Consider the following 16,940-nt stretch of genomic DNA (forward strand, 5'->3'; position numbering starts at 1 on the left):
CTATTTGGAGTCGAATCACATTTACGGCCAGATCTGATCCTAGGGCTGTTAAATTTTACATTAGTTCTTAAATAATAATGAAGAAAGATCAAAATGACTTCAAAATAATTACCTAAAAACACAAACAGACAGTATTATAAGTTGTGCATATCTTTATTGACTCAAAATATAACCCCCCCTCCATTAATATAAACGGTATGAACTATAGTTTAGGCCTATCCCATGAACTGTGTCCGCAAGTGTTGATTCGTGTATTATAGCACGTGATTTACATCGTTATATCTATGTATTTATGCACTATATGTGGTGATGCTGTGCTGTTAAGTTTGAGATGCAACAAGACAACTTTACGAAAAGGGACACAAAATAATAATAATTCTACATAATATTGTTGTAATAAAGACTAAGCATGGTAAAGAACCCACACAACCACATTCCATCTTTATTATGATCTGCCCTGGCCCATGCAGGCATAGGCCTACCTTTCATCTGACTCCCTCCCTCCACCCAACCAAACCCTCCAGCAGGTCAATAAATCTCTATTACTACATTGGCATCTTAAAACAACCTAGCACATTCTGGCTTTACACAAAAACATATTTACAGAGATTAAAAAAACATGTAAATAACAGCAATTGAGCTTAACTTTGAAATCCAACCTCTTCATTTCTCCCATGCTCCTTCTCACATCTTCAGAGTAATACGGCTTGTTGACTTATTATCATAATAACCAAGACCAATACTCAACAATATTCTTGCAAAGCCTCCACCTCTTAATGATAAGGTCCTGTATTACATTGTCCACCATCATTTGAAGGGATATTATTAGCTCTCTGCTGTTGACTAATGTAAATAGAATACCTTGAGCACATACACACACAGCAAAGAGGAGTGAAACCTCAATGTAAATGTGTCAATAATGTTAATAGGAAGTGTTGTAGAACCAAAATGTCCTTGTTTAACACTTGGTTAAAATCTACTCAGAATTATTCCTAAACAGCGAAGACGTTAAGAGAAAATGGGTGACAGTCCATCTCTCTAAGTCTCCTACAATCCCCTTCCTCCTCTGACTTGCGGTCGGTCCTTGGCTTGCTGAAACCAAGAGTACGAAAAACAAACAGTAAGACAATAAGACATTGACACATACAGACTATATGCAACCCCACCTCTATAAGCAACTCTGATTCAAACACTTTCACTATTCACCCCCCCCCCCCCATTCCTGAACAATGTTGTTCCACATCTCTTCCTACCTCTCTCTGCATATCTTCCATTTCCCCCAAATTCCTCTTGACAGATCTTCTTGCCGACTACTTGACCCTCTGTAATATTCCCAGATATTATTATAAACACACACCTTAGCTCGAAATGTAGCTGTCATAAATTGGACATTCAACGTGAGACAAACGGTTTCGACTGTGTGTTTTTAACCAACACATTTGCCCATACAACACCACCTCAGCAATGAAAACAGCTAGAATAATCAGAATTTGTCCATTTTGTACTGACATCTTTTTTTGGGCATTGAGCTTCTGACAGACGTGTATGGTCCCACGGATCACATAGCCAGCATAATGAGAGTGAACCAGGACTCATTCACCAGCCGAGGCGAAGGTCTCACAAGCCTGGGAAGCAAGGCTAGGCCAAGAGTGTCTTTCACTTCTCAATCCTTCATCTTTTCATATTTTCTCCCAGTTAACTATAGTCATATTGGACAGGCGTTCCCGTCTCACATCCATTGCAACTTCCTCTCCTTTTATTCTCCTCTGTCTTCATTCTTTAATCCGTCTTCATTGTCGTTGACCCACCCATGTTTTTTAATCCAACCATTTCAAAAGTAATTGAGTAGGTATTTGATACCCTGCTACCATGGCTGCAAAAAGATAATATATTTACTGTTTTTACACACATTTGCAAAAGATTTCATTCAATTAAGCATAAGCATACTTAGGGGCAAATCCAAACTTGAGAGCTGTGTATGTGACTCACTAACATGAGTAGTGGGGCTGTCTGGAAAAGACGGTAGACTAGAGCATGGCGCTTGCAATGCCACGTGTTGTGGGTTCGATTCCTGCTGGGACCACCCAGACATAAAGTGTATGCATGCATGACTAAGTTGCTTTGTATAAAAGCATCTGCTCAATGGCATATATTATTATAATACTGTATAAAATAATTAGAAATATAAATACATAATACTGTATAAAATAATTAGAAATATAAATACATAATACTGTATAAAATAATTATATATATATATATTATACTGTATATTGCGATTATATACATTATTATTACACACACAGATAGACGGGTTGGCTAACAACGTCACGAATATGATGAGCGCATTGACGGGGCCGGAAGCCGTGCTTTGTTGTGATTCTGAACAGTCAGATGGCAGCTTCTTGTCATTGTTGCTAGCTATGTGGCAAATAATAGGGGACTTGTTTCAGATTGTTTTGAGGTGTTTTGACTGAATTGATATCTATGCTGATATCGTTAAAATTTGCTAGCTAGCTAACCAACAACCGTAACAATGTATTTGAGAGACAACAAGTGCTCATTATGCAAATGTGTTTGTTTTCAATAAACGTTGGAGATTAAATATAGTTGACATGTCTCCAATCTAAGCCAACCCTGCCTGTTTTGCCCCATATTTGCGCTCAAGTCGGTTTTGTTGCTAAACAACCAACCCGTCTATATTCTATTATATTCAATTATGCATTGATGTTACAGGTTACAGTTGGTCCATAGTTGACTGAGTGTTGTCTGGAGGGTCCTTACCTGCCAGTGTCCAGAGGGCCTGAGGAGCAGCTCACTTCCCCAGGTGTTCAAATGGCACGCTGACCTGACGAAGAGGAGAGGGGGTTAACAGACAGCATAGGGTTAGTATAAGGTGCAGTGCATTCAACAGACATACTATACATTCACATACACAGGCAGACAAACTTCAATCACTTTTAGCAAGGGAAGCAGTGGGGTTCAGGGGAGCAGAGCGAGAGAGAGCTATACAATGGTAGGTAGCTGACCTGTGATGTGGGGATGCGTGATTGGCCCATCTGTGCGGTGAGATCAGAGGAGGAGATGTTAGCGGGGGCGCCGCGGTGGAGCCTCATGGCCACCTTCCTCTCTCGCTCCGCACGGGACACAGCCTGCGGGGACCGGTTCCCTACACACAAACACACATTTGGTAAAATGGAATCTAGTGCTGGGCTGGAACAAAAGCTTGCACATCGTGGACTTTCCTCATAGTTTCCTCAGCTGAGTCCAAACACAACAGATTGTTTAAGAGACCAATGGGGAACTAGAGGGCTACAAACTGGAGTCATGAATTCAGTAAGTGGTTTAGTTTACACACCCTCCCCTCCCTCGTGTTTACACAGTCATTTCATGTCTACTTTATGAAGTAAAAAACCTTCCACACCTGTAGTATTCCTAAGTAATTGCGGCATAGACGTGTAGTAGACTCAGTAGTAGAAAAAGAGAAGGTCCAGACTCTTAGAATTAAAGTACAAATGAAAATAATGTTTTAGTCCAAATGGAATAACATTTTTCTTTGTAATTTCACCTTCATTCTAAGAATGCAGACCTTTTTCTACTACTGTCTGCCTCATGACTCACCTGACTGGGACTCCTCTGGAGGAAGGGTTACTGTCTGCCTCATGACTCACCTGACTGTGGGACTCCTCTGGAGGAAGGGTTACTGTCTGCCTCATGAATCACCTGACTGGGACTCCTCTGGAGGAAGGGTTACTGTCTGCCTCATGACTCACCTGACTGTGGGACTCCTCTGGAGGAAGGGTTACTATCTGCCTCATGACTCACCTGACTGTGGGACTCCTCTGGAGGCAGGGTTAGAAGCTGCTGCATTGGGGCCATTGCGGATCCTGTCTACTCCCCCAGGGGGGTTGCCGCCCGGGGGTAGGGCACGGGGTGCCCTAGGTCCTCCCCCGATCCTCTCATCCGCCTCTCTCCTCTCCCGCTCCCCATCCTCGGCTGTCCTGCTGGCCCCCTGAAGCAGAAAGATGAACATGCAAGTTAGGAAAGGTGGCAGGGATTCAAAATGAATCATGTTTATAATAAACTGTGTTAATGTAATATAGAACTCATGTGTAATTGCATTTAAAATGAGTGGAAATTGAATGAAAAATAAGGACAAAATAGATACAGTGCCTTGCGAAAGTATTCGGCCCCCTTGAACTTTGCGACCTTTTGCCACATTTCAGGCTTCAAACATAAAGATATAAAACTGTATTTTTTTGTGAAGAATCAACAACAAGTGGGACACAATCATGAAGTGGAACGACATTTATTGGATATTTCAAACTTTTTTAACAAATCAAAAACTGAAAAATTGGGCGTGCAAAATTATTCAGCCCCTTTACTTTCAGTGCAGCAAACTCTCTCCAGAAGTTCAGTGAGGATCTCTGAATGATCCAATGTTGACCTAAATGACTAATGATGATAAATACAATCCACCTGTGTGTAATCATGTCTCCGTATAAATGCACCTGCACTGTGATAGTCTCAGAGGTCCGTTAAAAGCGCAGAGAGCATCATGAAGAACAAGGAACACACCAGGCAGGTCCGAGATACTGTTGTGAAGAAGTTTAAAGCCGGATTTGGATACAAAAAGATTTCCCAAGCTTTAAACATCCCAAGGAGCACTGTGCAAGCGATAATATTGAAATGGAAGGAGTATCAGACCACTGCAAATCTACCAAGACCTGGCCGTCCCTCTAAACTTTCAGCTCATACAAGGAGAAGACTGATCAGAGATGCAGCCAAGAGGCCCATGATCACTCTGGATGAACTGCAGAGATCTACAGCTGAGGTGGGAGACTCTGTCCATAGGACAACAATCAGTCGTATATTGCACAAATCTGGCCTTTATGGAAGAGTGGCAAGAAGAAAGCCATTTCTTAAAGATATCCATAAAAAGTGTCGTTTAAAGTTTGCCACAAGCCACCTGGGAGACACACCAAACATGTGGAAGAAGGTGCTCTGGTCAGATGAAACCAAAATTAAACTTTTGGCAACAATGGAAAACGTTATGTTTGGCGTAAAAGCAACACAGCTCATCACCCTGAACACACTATCCCCACTGTCAAACATGGTGGTGGCAGCATCATGGTTTGGGCCTGCTTTTCTTCAGCAGGGACATGGAAGATGGTTAAAATTGATGGGAAGATGGATGGAGCCAAATACAGGACCATTCTGGAAGAAAACCTGATGGAGTCTGCAAAAGACCTGAGACTGGGATGGAGATTTGTCTTCCAACAAGACAATGATCCAAAACATAAAGCAAAATCTACAATGGAATGGTTCAAAAATAAACATATCCAGGTGTTAGAATGGCCTAGTCAAAGTCCAGACCTGAATCCAATCGAGAATCTGTGGAAAGAACTGAAAACTGCTGTTCACAAATGCTCTCCATCCAACCTCACTGAGCTCGAGCTGTTTTGCAAGGAGGAATGGGAAAACATTTCAGTCTCTCGATGTGCAAAACTGATAGAGACATAACCCCAAGCAACTTACAGCTGTAATCGCAGCAAAAGGTGGCGCTACAAAGTATTAACTTAAGGGGGATGAATAATTTTGCACGCCCAATTTTTCCGTTTTTGATTTGTTAAAAAAGTTTGAAATATCCAATAAATGTCGTTCCACTTAATGATTGTGTCCCACTTGTTGTTGATTCTTCACAAAAAATACAGTTTTATATCTTTATGTTTGAAGCCTGAAATGTGGCAAAAGGTCGCAAAGTTCAAGGGGGCCGAATACTTTCGCAAGGCACTGTAAATGGTTAATAGACATGCAATAATTGTTCATAGGATGCAGTCAGTTCTACACTGAAATAGGTGCCGGTACTTATTTTGGGTGCTGGAACTGTTTATATTTAGGTGCAGGAGCTCCACAATACTTTTATTTAATATTCTAGAAGAGGAACAGGAGCTCCACAATACTTTTATTTAATATTCTAGAAGAGGAACAGGAGCTCAAGCAGTAGAACATTTGAGGTGCCGGTACTCCACTCCAGTGAGCTCCTGCCCAAGTCACGCACTGGATACAGTACTCACAAACTTAAGCATGTTCCAGTCAAAGACGTAGTCGTAGGAGAAGCCCTGTCTGTGGAACAAGTTTCTGAACAGTTGTCTCAAGTATGAGTAGTCTGGCTTGTCATCGAACCGCAGAGAGCGACAGAAGTTCAGGTAGGTGGAGAACTCAGCTGTGGATAGAGTGGGCCACAGAGGGTCACCAAAGACTTGGGTCAAATACACATTAGCTGTGTTCAAATACCCATACTAACATACTGTATACTACATACTATTAGTTAATTTTAGTATACTGTAAACGACCGGTATGTTTTCAGTTGAGTGTAATAGCGCTTCGCCTGTCTACCGGAAGTTGATGCTGTTGCGATGCAACCTCTTGCTAGCTTGTTAGCATAACAAATGACTAGCTAGACATCAGGTGTGTTTGTAAATTCAATCTGGAGTGCCAGAGTGCGCTCTTTTTTGAAAACTTTTACTGACACCGGCCACATTCAACGGTGTTGAGCGTTAGGATATTCATCAGTTATTCTGCATTCAGCCTCTGGCAGTCAGACGAGAGTGCTCTGAAATCGGAGTAGATAGCTAGGCTTAGTTAGCTAAGCTATCTAGTCAATAAACATTGGGTAGTTATATAGCATAAAGTAAATATACTGGCAAGTTCGATGTACTAGTAGCCAACTACAGTAGGTAGCTAACATACCTGGTACATACTGCTGTAATGATATGCTATGTAGTTCGTTAGGATAGCGTAGCTAACAAATTGTTAGTCAACATAACATGTAATGTAACTTATTTGAAAATTCATTACATTGCTCAAAATGTTTCTAATTAGTTAAATCAACGAAGTTGTATCTGCTCTCGTCGCACGTCGGCTAAATATTTTCTGTCATTATTTTCAAATCTGAAATCTTTTTGAAGCCATACTATGACCGATATGTGTACTATATACTCAATTTACGTCACAAACATGGGAATTCAAACACAGCTATTGATTTAGCTTAGCAAAAGACTCCTTGAAGTGAGTTAACTAACACACTTATAGTTAGTGTTAAAAACCAAGGATAAAGAAACCCTATGTGTCAGAGATGAGACTTCAGCTACTCACAGGGGTATCCCTTGCAGAGCACCTCGATAGGGGTGGACATCTTTTTCTCACTGATGCGTTCGTACTTCTGTCTCTTGGTGGCGGCCTTGAGGCCCTGCCAGGGCAGAGAGCCCAGGTTGAAGTACATCAGGACATAACCAAGAGACTCCAGGTCATCACGACGAGACTGTTCTGCAGAGGGAGAGAGGAGACACTATACTGATCTTATTTCAAACAAAACCATATGAATGCCTGTAGAGGAGAATAGAAGAGAGAGGAGCGGCCAGGAGGACGGGAGAGTAGAATAGAGGAGTGGAGAGGACGGGAGAATAGAGGAGTGGAGAATAGAATAGAGGACGGGAGAATAGAGGGGAGAATAGAGGACGGGAGAATAGAGGAGGGGAGAATAGAGGAGGGGAGAATAGAGGAGGGGAGAATAGAGGACGGGAGAATAGAAAACGCGAGAATAGAGGACGGGAGAATAGAGGAGTGGAGAGGACGGGAGAATAGAGGACGGGAGAATAGAGGAGTGGAGAGGACGGGAGAATAGAGGAGTGGAGAGGACGGGAGAATAGAGGAGTGGAGAGGACGGGAGAATAGAGGAGTGGAGAGGACGGGAGAATAGAGGAGTGGAGAGGACGGGAGAATAGAGGAGTGGAGAGGACGGGAGAATAGAGGAGAGGACGGGAGAATAGAGGAGAGGACGGGAGAATAGAGGAGTGGAGAGGACGGGAGAATAGAGGAGTGGAGAGGACGGGAGAATAGAGGAGAGTAGAGGACGGGAGAATAGAGGAGAGTAGAGGACGGGAGAATAGAGGAGAGTAGAGGACGGGAGAATAGAGGAGAGTAGAGGACGGGAGAATAGAGGAGAGTAGAGGACGGGAGAATAGAGGAGAGGAGAGGACGGGAGAATAGAGGAGAGGAGAGGACGGGAGAATAGAGGAGAGGAGAGGACGGGAGAATAGAGGAGTGGAGAATAGAGGAGAGGACGGGAGAATAGAGGAGAGGAGAATAGAGGAGAGGACGGGAGAATAGAGGAGAGGAGAGGACGGGAGAATAGAGGAGAGGACGGGAGAATAGAGGAGAGGAGAGGACGGGAGAATAGAGGAGTGGAGAATAGAGGAGAGGACGGGAGAATAGAGGAGAGGAGAATAGAGGAGAGGACGGGAGAATAGAGGAGAGGAGAGGACGGGAGAATAGAGGAGAGGACGGGAGAATAGAGGAGAGGAGAGGACGGGAGAATAGAGGAGAGGACAGGAGAATAGAGGAGAGGAGAGGACAGGAGAATAGAATAGAGGACGGGAGAATAGAGGAGTGGAGAGGACGGGAGAATAGAGGAGAGGACGGGAGAAAAAGGACAGCAGAAGAGGAGTGGACAGGAGAATAGAGGAGTGGAGAGGACGGGAGAATAGAAGAGAGGACAGGAGAATAGAAGAGAAAGGATAATAGAGGAGACAGGAGAGGACAGGAGAATCGAGGAGGAAGAGGAGAGGACGTGAGAATAGAGGATAAAGGAAAAGAGAAAAGAAGAGGGGAGTGAGGGAGGAAGGAGGAAGAGAGAGGAGAGAGAAGGGGCAATACTGGTGAGAGTCCTACTACAGTAGTTCTGAGAATCCAGCCATGACTACACACAGCCTATGAAGGGCCAAACACACAAGCACAAACACACAATATTGCAAGTAGTACTGAACCTATCCCCAGGTGTGTGTTGATGGATGCGTAGCGCGCGGTGCCGGTCAGGTTCTTGTTCTCGCGGTAGGGGATGTGCTGATGTGTGCGGGCGTCGCGGTACTTCTTGGCCAGGCCAAAGTCGATGATGTATACCAGGTTGCCCTTCTTGCCCAGGCCCATCAGGAAGTTGTCAGGCTTCACATCTCTGTGGATGAAGTTCTTAGAGTGGATGTACTCAATCCGGCTGATCTGGAGAAGAGAGGAGGGGAGAAAGTGGGGAAGGGTAGGAGAGAGGGAATGTTGACTATCATCAGTTCCAGTTCTTGATTAAATCCACTAACGTTATACACCGAGTGTCTTTCCATGACAGACTGACCAGGTGAATCCAGGTGAACGCTATGATCCCTTATTGATGTCACCTGTTAAATCCACTTCAAATCAGTGTAGATGAAGGGGAGGAGTCAGGTTAGAGAAGGATTTTAAGCCTTCTTTTAAGATTTAGGTGTTTTTGAACGGGGTATGGTAGTAGGTACCAGGTGCACCGGTTTGAGAGGGTCAAGAACGGCAATGTTGCTGGGTTTTTGATGCTAAACAGTTTCCCGTGTGTATCAAGAAGGGTCAACCACCCAAAATACATCCAGCCAACTTGCCACAACCGTTGGAAGACATTGCATCAACATGTAGAGGCTGTTCTGAGGGCAAAAGGGGATGCAACTTAATATTAGGAATGTGTACCTAATGTGTTGTACACTCAGTGTATATAATCAAGGGCTATCCTTTGAAAATGCCATCACAATAAATCTTACAGATTAACCTATAAACCATATGATATGATAAAAAGGTGGAGGAGATGGAGGAGGAAAATGCCTTTCCTGAACTAACACTCACACTTGGCTTTTCCCCTCTAACCTTGTTGATAACTACTTAATTGAGAAATAATGTACTTACTGTGACTGCGATGTGGTTGTCCCACCTGGCTATCTGTAAGTGGCTCTGGATAAGAGCGTCTGCTAAATGACTAAAATGTAAATGTGATGATGAGGAAGGGGAGTTGTGCTGTACCATTTGGTCAGCCAGCAGCAGGACAGTCTTGAGGCTGAACTTGCGGGAGCAGAAGTTGAACAGGTCCTCCAGACTGGGGCCTAGCAGCTCCATCACCATCACGTTGTAATCTCCCTCTGCTCCACACCACTTTATGGACGGGATGCCCACTGTAGGGAAAGGAAGGAGAGAGTGATTTCTAAGGATGCCCACTGTAGGGAAAGGAAGGAGAGAGTGATTTATAAGGATGCCCACTGTAGGGAATGAAGGTGAGAGAGTGATTTACAGTGCATTCGGGAAGTATTCAGACCCCTTGACTTTTTCCACATTGTTACGTTACAGCCTTATTCTAAAATTAATTTAATTGTTTACCCCCCTCAAACTACACACAATACCACATAATGGCAATTTTTAAACATTTTTAAAGGGAAATAGTGCATACAGTTGAAGTCGTTGAAATTCATTAAAAATCCTACAATGTGATTTTCTGGATTTTTTTCCCCTCATTTTGTCTGTCATAGTTGAAGTGTACCTATGATGAAAATTACAGGCCTCATCTTTTTAAGTGGGAGAACTTGCACAATTGGTGGCTGACTAAATACTTTTTTGCCCCACTGTATTTGACCCCTCTGCAAAACATGACTTAGTACTTGGTGGCAAAACCCTTGTTGGCAATCACAGAGGTCAGACGCTTGTTGTAGTTGGCCACCAGGTTTGCACACATCTCAGGAGGGATTTTGTCCCACTCCTCTTTGCAGATCTTCTCCAAGTGATTAAGGTTCCGAGGCTGATGATTGGCAACTTGTACCTTCAGCTGCCTCCACAGATTTTCTATGGGATTAAGGTCTGGAGACTGGCTAGGCCACTCCAGGACCTTAATGTGCTTCTTCTTGAGCCACTCCTTTGTTGCCTTGGCCGTGTGTTTTGGATCATTGTCACGACGTTGGCCTGGGGGGTAGGTTTATGACAGTCATAAATACCTCTTCCCCCCTTTTTCCGCTCTCTACCCTACTGAGGTTACATTCGCAAAACCCTTGGTTAACAGAGAATCTGGGAACATCAGAAGGTGGGGGGAAATTAACTATATTCTGGTAATCCGATCAATTGAACATATGCGGTGGTACTTAATGAATATGATGTCAGTTCTGAGATTAGGAGCACTCCCTTTAAGAGTGTGCTCCTAATCTCAGCTCGATACCTGTATAAAAGACACCTGAGAGCCAGAAATCTTTCTGATTGAGAAGGGGTCATATACTTACTTCCCTCATTAAACTGCAAATCAATTTATAACATTTTTGACATGCGTTCTCCTGGATTTTCGTTGTTATTCTGTCTCTCACTGTTCAAATAAACCTACCATTAAAATGATAGACTGATCATTTCTTTGTCAGTGGGCAAACGTACAAAATCAGCAGGGGATCAAATACTTTTTTCCCTCACTGTAGGTTGGAGTCATTAAAACTCGTTTTTCAACCACTCCACAAATGTCTTGTTAACAAATTATAGTTTTGGCAAGTCGGTTAGGACACCTACTTTGTGCATGGCACAAGTCATTTTTCCAACAATTGTTTAGACAGATTATTTCACTGTATCACAAGTTTACATACACTAAGTTGACTGTGCCTTTAAACAGCTTGGAAAATTCCAGAAAATGTCATGGCTTTAGAAGCTTCTGATAGGCTAATTGACATCATTTGAGTCAATTGGAGGTGTACCTGTGGATGTATTTCAAGGGCTGCCTTCAAACTCAGTGCCTCTTTGCTTGACATCATGGGAAAATCAAAAGAAATCAGCCAAGACCTCAGAAATAAAATTGTAGACCTCCACAAGTCTGGTTCCTCCTTGGGAGCAATTTCCAAACACCTGAAGGTACCAAGTTCATCTATACAAACAATACTACGCAAGTATAGACACCATGGGACCACATAGCCGCCATACCGCTCAGGAAGGAGACGGGTTCTGTTTCCTAGAGATGAATGTACTTTGGTGCGAAAAGTGCAAATCAATCCAAAAACAACATCACAGGACCTTGTGAAGATGCTGGGGGAAACAGGTACAAAAGTATCTATATCCACAGTAAAACGAGTCCTATATCGACATAACCTGAAAGGCCGCTTAGCAAGGAAGAAGCCACTGCTCCAAAACCGCCATAAAAAAGCCAGACTACGGTTTGCAACTGCACATGGGGACAAAGATTGTACTTTTTGGAGAAATGTCCTCTGGTCTGATGAAACCTGTTTGGCCATAATGAGCATCGTTATGTTTGGAGGAAAAAGGGGGAGGCTTGCAAGGCGAAGAACACCATCCCAACCGTGAAGCCATGGGTGGCAGCATCGTGTTGTGGGGGTGCTTTGCTGCAGGAGGGACTGGTGCACTTCACAAAATAGATGGCATCACGAGGAGGAAAATTATGTGGATATATTGAAGCAACATCTCAAGATATCAGTCAGGAAGTTAAAGCTTGGTCGCAAATGGGTCTTCCAAATGGATAATGACCCCAAGGATACTTCCAAAGTTGTGGCAAAATGGCTTAAGGACAACCAAGTCAAGGTATTGGAGTGGCCATCACAAAGCCCAGTCCTCATTCCTATAGAAAATGTGTGGGCAGAACTGAAAAAGCGTGTGCGTGCAAGGAGGCCTACAAACCTGACTCAGTTACACCAGCTCTGTCAGGAGGAATGGGCTACCCGACACGTTTGACGCAAGTTAAACAATTTAAAAGGCAAAGCTACCAAATACTAATTGAGTGTATTTAAACTTCTGACCCACTTGGAATGTGATGAAAGAAAAGAAAAGCTGAAATAAATCACTCTACTATTATTCTGACATTTCACATTCTTAAAATAAAGTGGTGATTCTAACTGACCTAAGACAGGGAATTTTTACTCGGATTAAATGTCAGGAATTGTGAAAAACTGAGTTTAAATGCATTTGGCTGTGTATGTAAACTTCCGACTTCGACTAAGTATTTCAGACCTTTTACTCAGTACTTTGTTGAAGCACCTTTGGCAGCGATTACATGTTTTTTGGGGGTATGACACTACAAGCTTGGCACACCTGTATTTGGGGAGTTTCTACCATTCTTCTCTGTAGATCCTTTCAAGCTCCGTCAGATTGGATGGGGGGCGTCGTGCACAGCTATTTTCAGGTCTCTCCAGAGTTTATCGATTGGGTTCAAGTCCGGGATCTGGCTGGGCCACTCAAGGACATTCAGAGACTTGTCAGGAAGCCACTCCTGTGTTGTCTTGGCTGTGTGCTTAAGGTCATTGTCCTGTTGGAAGGTGAACCTTCCCCCCTGTCTGAGGTCTTGAGTGCTCTGGAGCAGGTTTTCATCAAGGATCTCTCTGTACTTTGCTCCGTTCATCTTTCCCTCTACCCTGACTAGTCTCCCAGTCCCTGCCGCTGAAAAACATCCCCACAGCATGATGCTGCCGCCACCCTACTTCTCTGTAGGGATGGTGCCAGGTTTCCACCAGACATGATGCTTGGCATTCAGGCCAAAGAGTTCAATCTTGGTTTCATCAGACCAGATAATCTTTTTTCTCATGGTCTGAGAGTCCTTTAGATGCCTTTTGGCAAACTTCAAGCAGGCTGTCATGTGCCTTTTACTGAGGTGTGGCTTCCGTCTGCCCACGCTACCATAAAGGCCTGATTGGTGGAGTGCTACAGAGATGGTTGTCCTTCTGGAAGGTGCTACCATCTCCACAGAGGAATTATGGAGCTCTGTCAGAGTGACAATCGAGTTCTTGGTCACCTCCCTGACCAAGGCCCTTCCATCCCGATTGCTCAGTTTGGCCGGGCAGCCAGCTCTAGGAAGAGTCTTGGTGGTTCCAAACTTCTTACATTTAAAAATGATGGAGGCCACTGTGTTCTTGGGGACCTTCAATGCTGCAGAAATGTTTGGTATCCTTCCCCAGATCTGATTGTTTTCTTTCCTGATATGCACTGTCAACTGTGGGACTTATGTAGACAGGTGTGTGCCTTTCCAAATCATGTCCAATCAATTGAATTTACCACAGGTGGACTCCAATCAGGTTGTAGAAACATCTCAAGGATGATCAATGGAAACAGAATGCGCCTGAGCTCAATTTCGAGTCTCATAGCAAAGGGTCTGAATGCTTATGCAAACAAGGTATTTCAGTTTTTTATTTGAAATAAATTAGCAACATTTCCTAAAAACCTGTTTTCGCTTTGTCATTGTGAGGTATTATGTGTAGATTGATGACGGAAAACATGTATTTAATCCATTTTAGAACAAGGCTGTAACGTAACAAAATGAGGAAAAAGTCAAGGGGTCTGAATACTTCCCAAATGCACTGTATAAGCTAATGTGACTGACCGGGGTTTGATCCCAAGTCCTACGTATCACAAAATGGAGTTAGCCCTCTAAGCTAAAGCCTAGGCATTAGCTTGAAAAACCAACACAAGTCTTCAGGTTATGATTTCCCCAACACAGTCACCCCCCACCCCTGACCACACCCTCTTGTCCTAATCGTCTCTCACCTCCTCCCTGCATCATCTTGTAGAATTTGCTCTCGATGTGGAGTTGTGGGTGTTTGGTCTTCACACATTCCAGCTTAATGGCCACCTCCTCACCCGTGGCAATGTTAACACCTGACAGAGACACAGAAAGTGACACATACCATGACCACCTTTTTGATGATGCAATCACCATGGCCTACTCTGACACAATATTTTATTTTTATGCCCAGCTTTGATGTGTTCAATGATGAAATGTGTTGGGACAGAATTTAACGTTTGTATGGAAGGCAGTCCATCCTGGAGTATGTTAATTAAGAGGTCTGTGAGAAAAGTTGTGTTAGAGCTCCATTAAAATGAAGGTCTTACCCAGGTAAATGTCTCCAAAAGAGCCACTTCCTATCTTCCTGCCGAGGCGGTACTTGTTTCCCACTCTCAGCTCCATGGTTCCTGCTTGTCTTCACAATTCACTGAGGGGGCAGACATACAGGAGGACACACAAACTGTCAAACTGTCAATCAAACTGTAGATCGATATAGCAGAAGGAAAATGTGACGCAGCCCAGTTCCACCACAATCTCAAAGGGCTCCAACTCAAATAAGATGTTACAAAAGGGAGAATTGGTTACAAAATGAGAGCTGGGACAAGAGAAGGCCCAAAATGAAGACAGAGTCAGGCATGGAAAAAGGAGAAAACATTATTTAAGCCAAAATAGTGGAGTGAAAAAAAAAGTGTGGTTAAAATGTTGATTTAAAAAAAAAGTGTCTTACTTCTTAGAAGAAAGTTGGGTGATTTACCTATGGATTTGAAGGATCATGAGTTGGGTGATTTACCTATGGATTTGAAGGATCATGAGTTGGGTGATTTACCTATGGATTTGAAGGATCATGAGTTGGGTGATTTACCTATGGATTTGAAGGATCATGAGTTGGGTGATTTACCTATGGATTTGAAGGATCATGAGTTGGGTGATTTACCTATGGATTTGAAGGATCATGAGTTGGGAGAGGGCAAATGCAGGAGAAAACTCAGTGTGAATGTGACTTCATTAATTCAGCACTATGAACAAGCCATCTCACCTCAAAGGAAACCAGTATATACACAAACAATTAGCATAGCCTAATAATCTCAGAGTCCCCAAAGAAACTAAGTGAAATACATTTTCTTCCATCACAATACAGGGAGAAGTTTACTATGGAAAATGGCTGTGGTGGTGTTTAAATGCATACATAGCGAAGGCACACTGACCAGCGGGCACTCAAGATGCCCCGCTGGTGTCTTATTTGTAAAGGTTGTGATTTGTCACAGATGAACACTAAACAGATCAATAGATTAACTAATATAGTTCCATTGTATTCTACTCTACTATTCCACAGTCATACATAATGGTGGTGGATGAGATTAATCCTAACATCGATAGAAGATGAAGCAAGGTAATGATAGATGACACAAACGTTGGATTTGAATTTGAGCCGATAGCAGGAAAATAATCCTGTAAAGGTGAATTATCATATGTATTATAATTAACGGACATGTTCGTAGGGGTTGGTGTATTTTTCGTAAAGGGAAATCAACTCTGAAATGTCAAACTTCAGAAGCCTTTTTAAACCTTAAATATACTATAAGTTCTGAATTTCCTGCAACAGTGTGATCAAATTAAGATCCTACATCTGTAGAATCTACACGCAATCCCTTAGAATCTTACCATGATCATTTTACACTGTAAAACCAACTTAATTTAAGGTCAAACTCTTGTTCATGAATGCACAAGTCAGTCAACGGTAAGTAGCCTAGCCTACAAGCCTATTACAAAATGTAGCCCCATTGTTGTTGCAAGGTTGAAGCGCTGCTCCGTAGCAAGATGCCAGAGGCAACAACGTAATTTACTGCAGATCTAACAGAGTAAACCAGACCTGGGAAGCTAGATGAAACCTATCCAAAAAGTCTAATTCATAAAATTCGGGCTACATTAGAAACATTAGCATTGAGGTTGTTTGTCAAAATTTGCACAAAGCCGCACCCTTGGCTTGGGAAAACCTCGGTCGAGAAAAACTATTAACCTACCTTCTGATTCTGACTCGCCTGTTTAGGTCCCTGTACAAACCCCAATCAGAATTCCCAGATTTAGCAGTGGACCCGTGCCATTCCTCCCCTCCTCATCCGTTTGATCAAGCTCTTCAGGGACTGCTGCCTTCCTTCCACCGAGGTGCTGATCAGGACGTTATCATTCAAACAGCACCATGGACAGAGAAGGACGACTGCGGAGCTTTACAAACCATTCCTCACCTTCCTGACCCAGATGTCAACGTCCCGCGGTATAGTCTGGTCTAGTCTGCACTGCGAATTACAGACATTTTGGTGTAAACTCAGAAATCCAGCTATCCCCCTCTCGCTCGCCTGTTATTACACCATTGACAATATCAATGATGTCATTCAGCACAAACCATAAGAAAATGCCCGGATTGCCTTAAAGACACCGCGCATCACGCAGCTGTCACCTGCACATTTGAGTAATTTAGCAGACGCTCTTATCTTACAGGAGCAATTAGGGTTAAGTGCCTTGCTGAAGGGCACATCGACAAATGTTTCACCTAGTTGGCTCGGGATTCAAA

General features: G+C 43.2%; 1 protein-coding gene across 7 annotated transcripts; it reads right to left on the reverse strand.

Moving 5' to 3' along the window:
• Nucleotides 1-134: 134 nt before the first annotated feature.
• LOC109900002 (casein kinase I) lies at nucleotides 135-16,815 on the reverse strand. Of its 7 annotated transcripts, XR_004211566.1 has the most exons (14): nucleotides 16,393-16,814; nucleotides 15,099-15,305; nucleotides 14,698-14,798; nucleotides 14,353-14,463; nucleotides 9,871-10,019; nucleotides 8,829-9,057; nucleotides 7,159-7,329; nucleotides 6,078-6,226; nucleotides 3,826-4,012; nucleotides 3,030-3,169; nucleotides 2,785-2,848; nucleotides 1,510-1,873; nucleotides 1,254-1,322; nucleotides 135-1,092 (listed from the first exon to the last, which is right to left on the reverse strand). XR_004211566.1 is itself a non-coding variant. In XM_031835320.1 (12 exons), exons 3-11 carry the CDS (start codon nucleotides 14,771-14,773, stop codon nucleotides 2,816-2,818), a joined length of 1,245 nt encoding a protein of 414 aa, XP_031691180.1. In that variant the 5' UTR covers nucleotides 14,774-14,798; nucleotides 15,099-15,305; nucleotides 16,393-16,815; the 3' UTR covers nucleotides 135-1,322; nucleotides 2,785-2,815. The 7 variants fall into 7 exon arrangements, 4 of the variants coding, with proteins under 4 accessions (XP_031691180.1, XP_031691178.1, XP_031691177.1 ...); XR_004211567.1 differs by lacking the exon at nucleotides 1,510-1,873 and having other exon boundaries at nucleotides 16,393-16,815; XR_004211565.1 differs by having other exon boundaries at nucleotides 1,254-1,873.
• Between the last annotated feature and the right edge of the window lie 125 nt (nucleotides 16,816-16,940).

Source organism: Oncorhynchus kisutch, linkage group LG11 (genome assembly GCF_002021735.2).
Source record: "Oncorhynchus kisutch isolate 150728-3 linkage group LG11, Okis_V2, whole genome shotgun sequence".
Classification (NCBI taxonomy): Eukaryota; Metazoa; Chordata; class Actinopteri; order Salmoniformes; family Salmonidae; genus Oncorhynchus; species Oncorhynchus kisutch.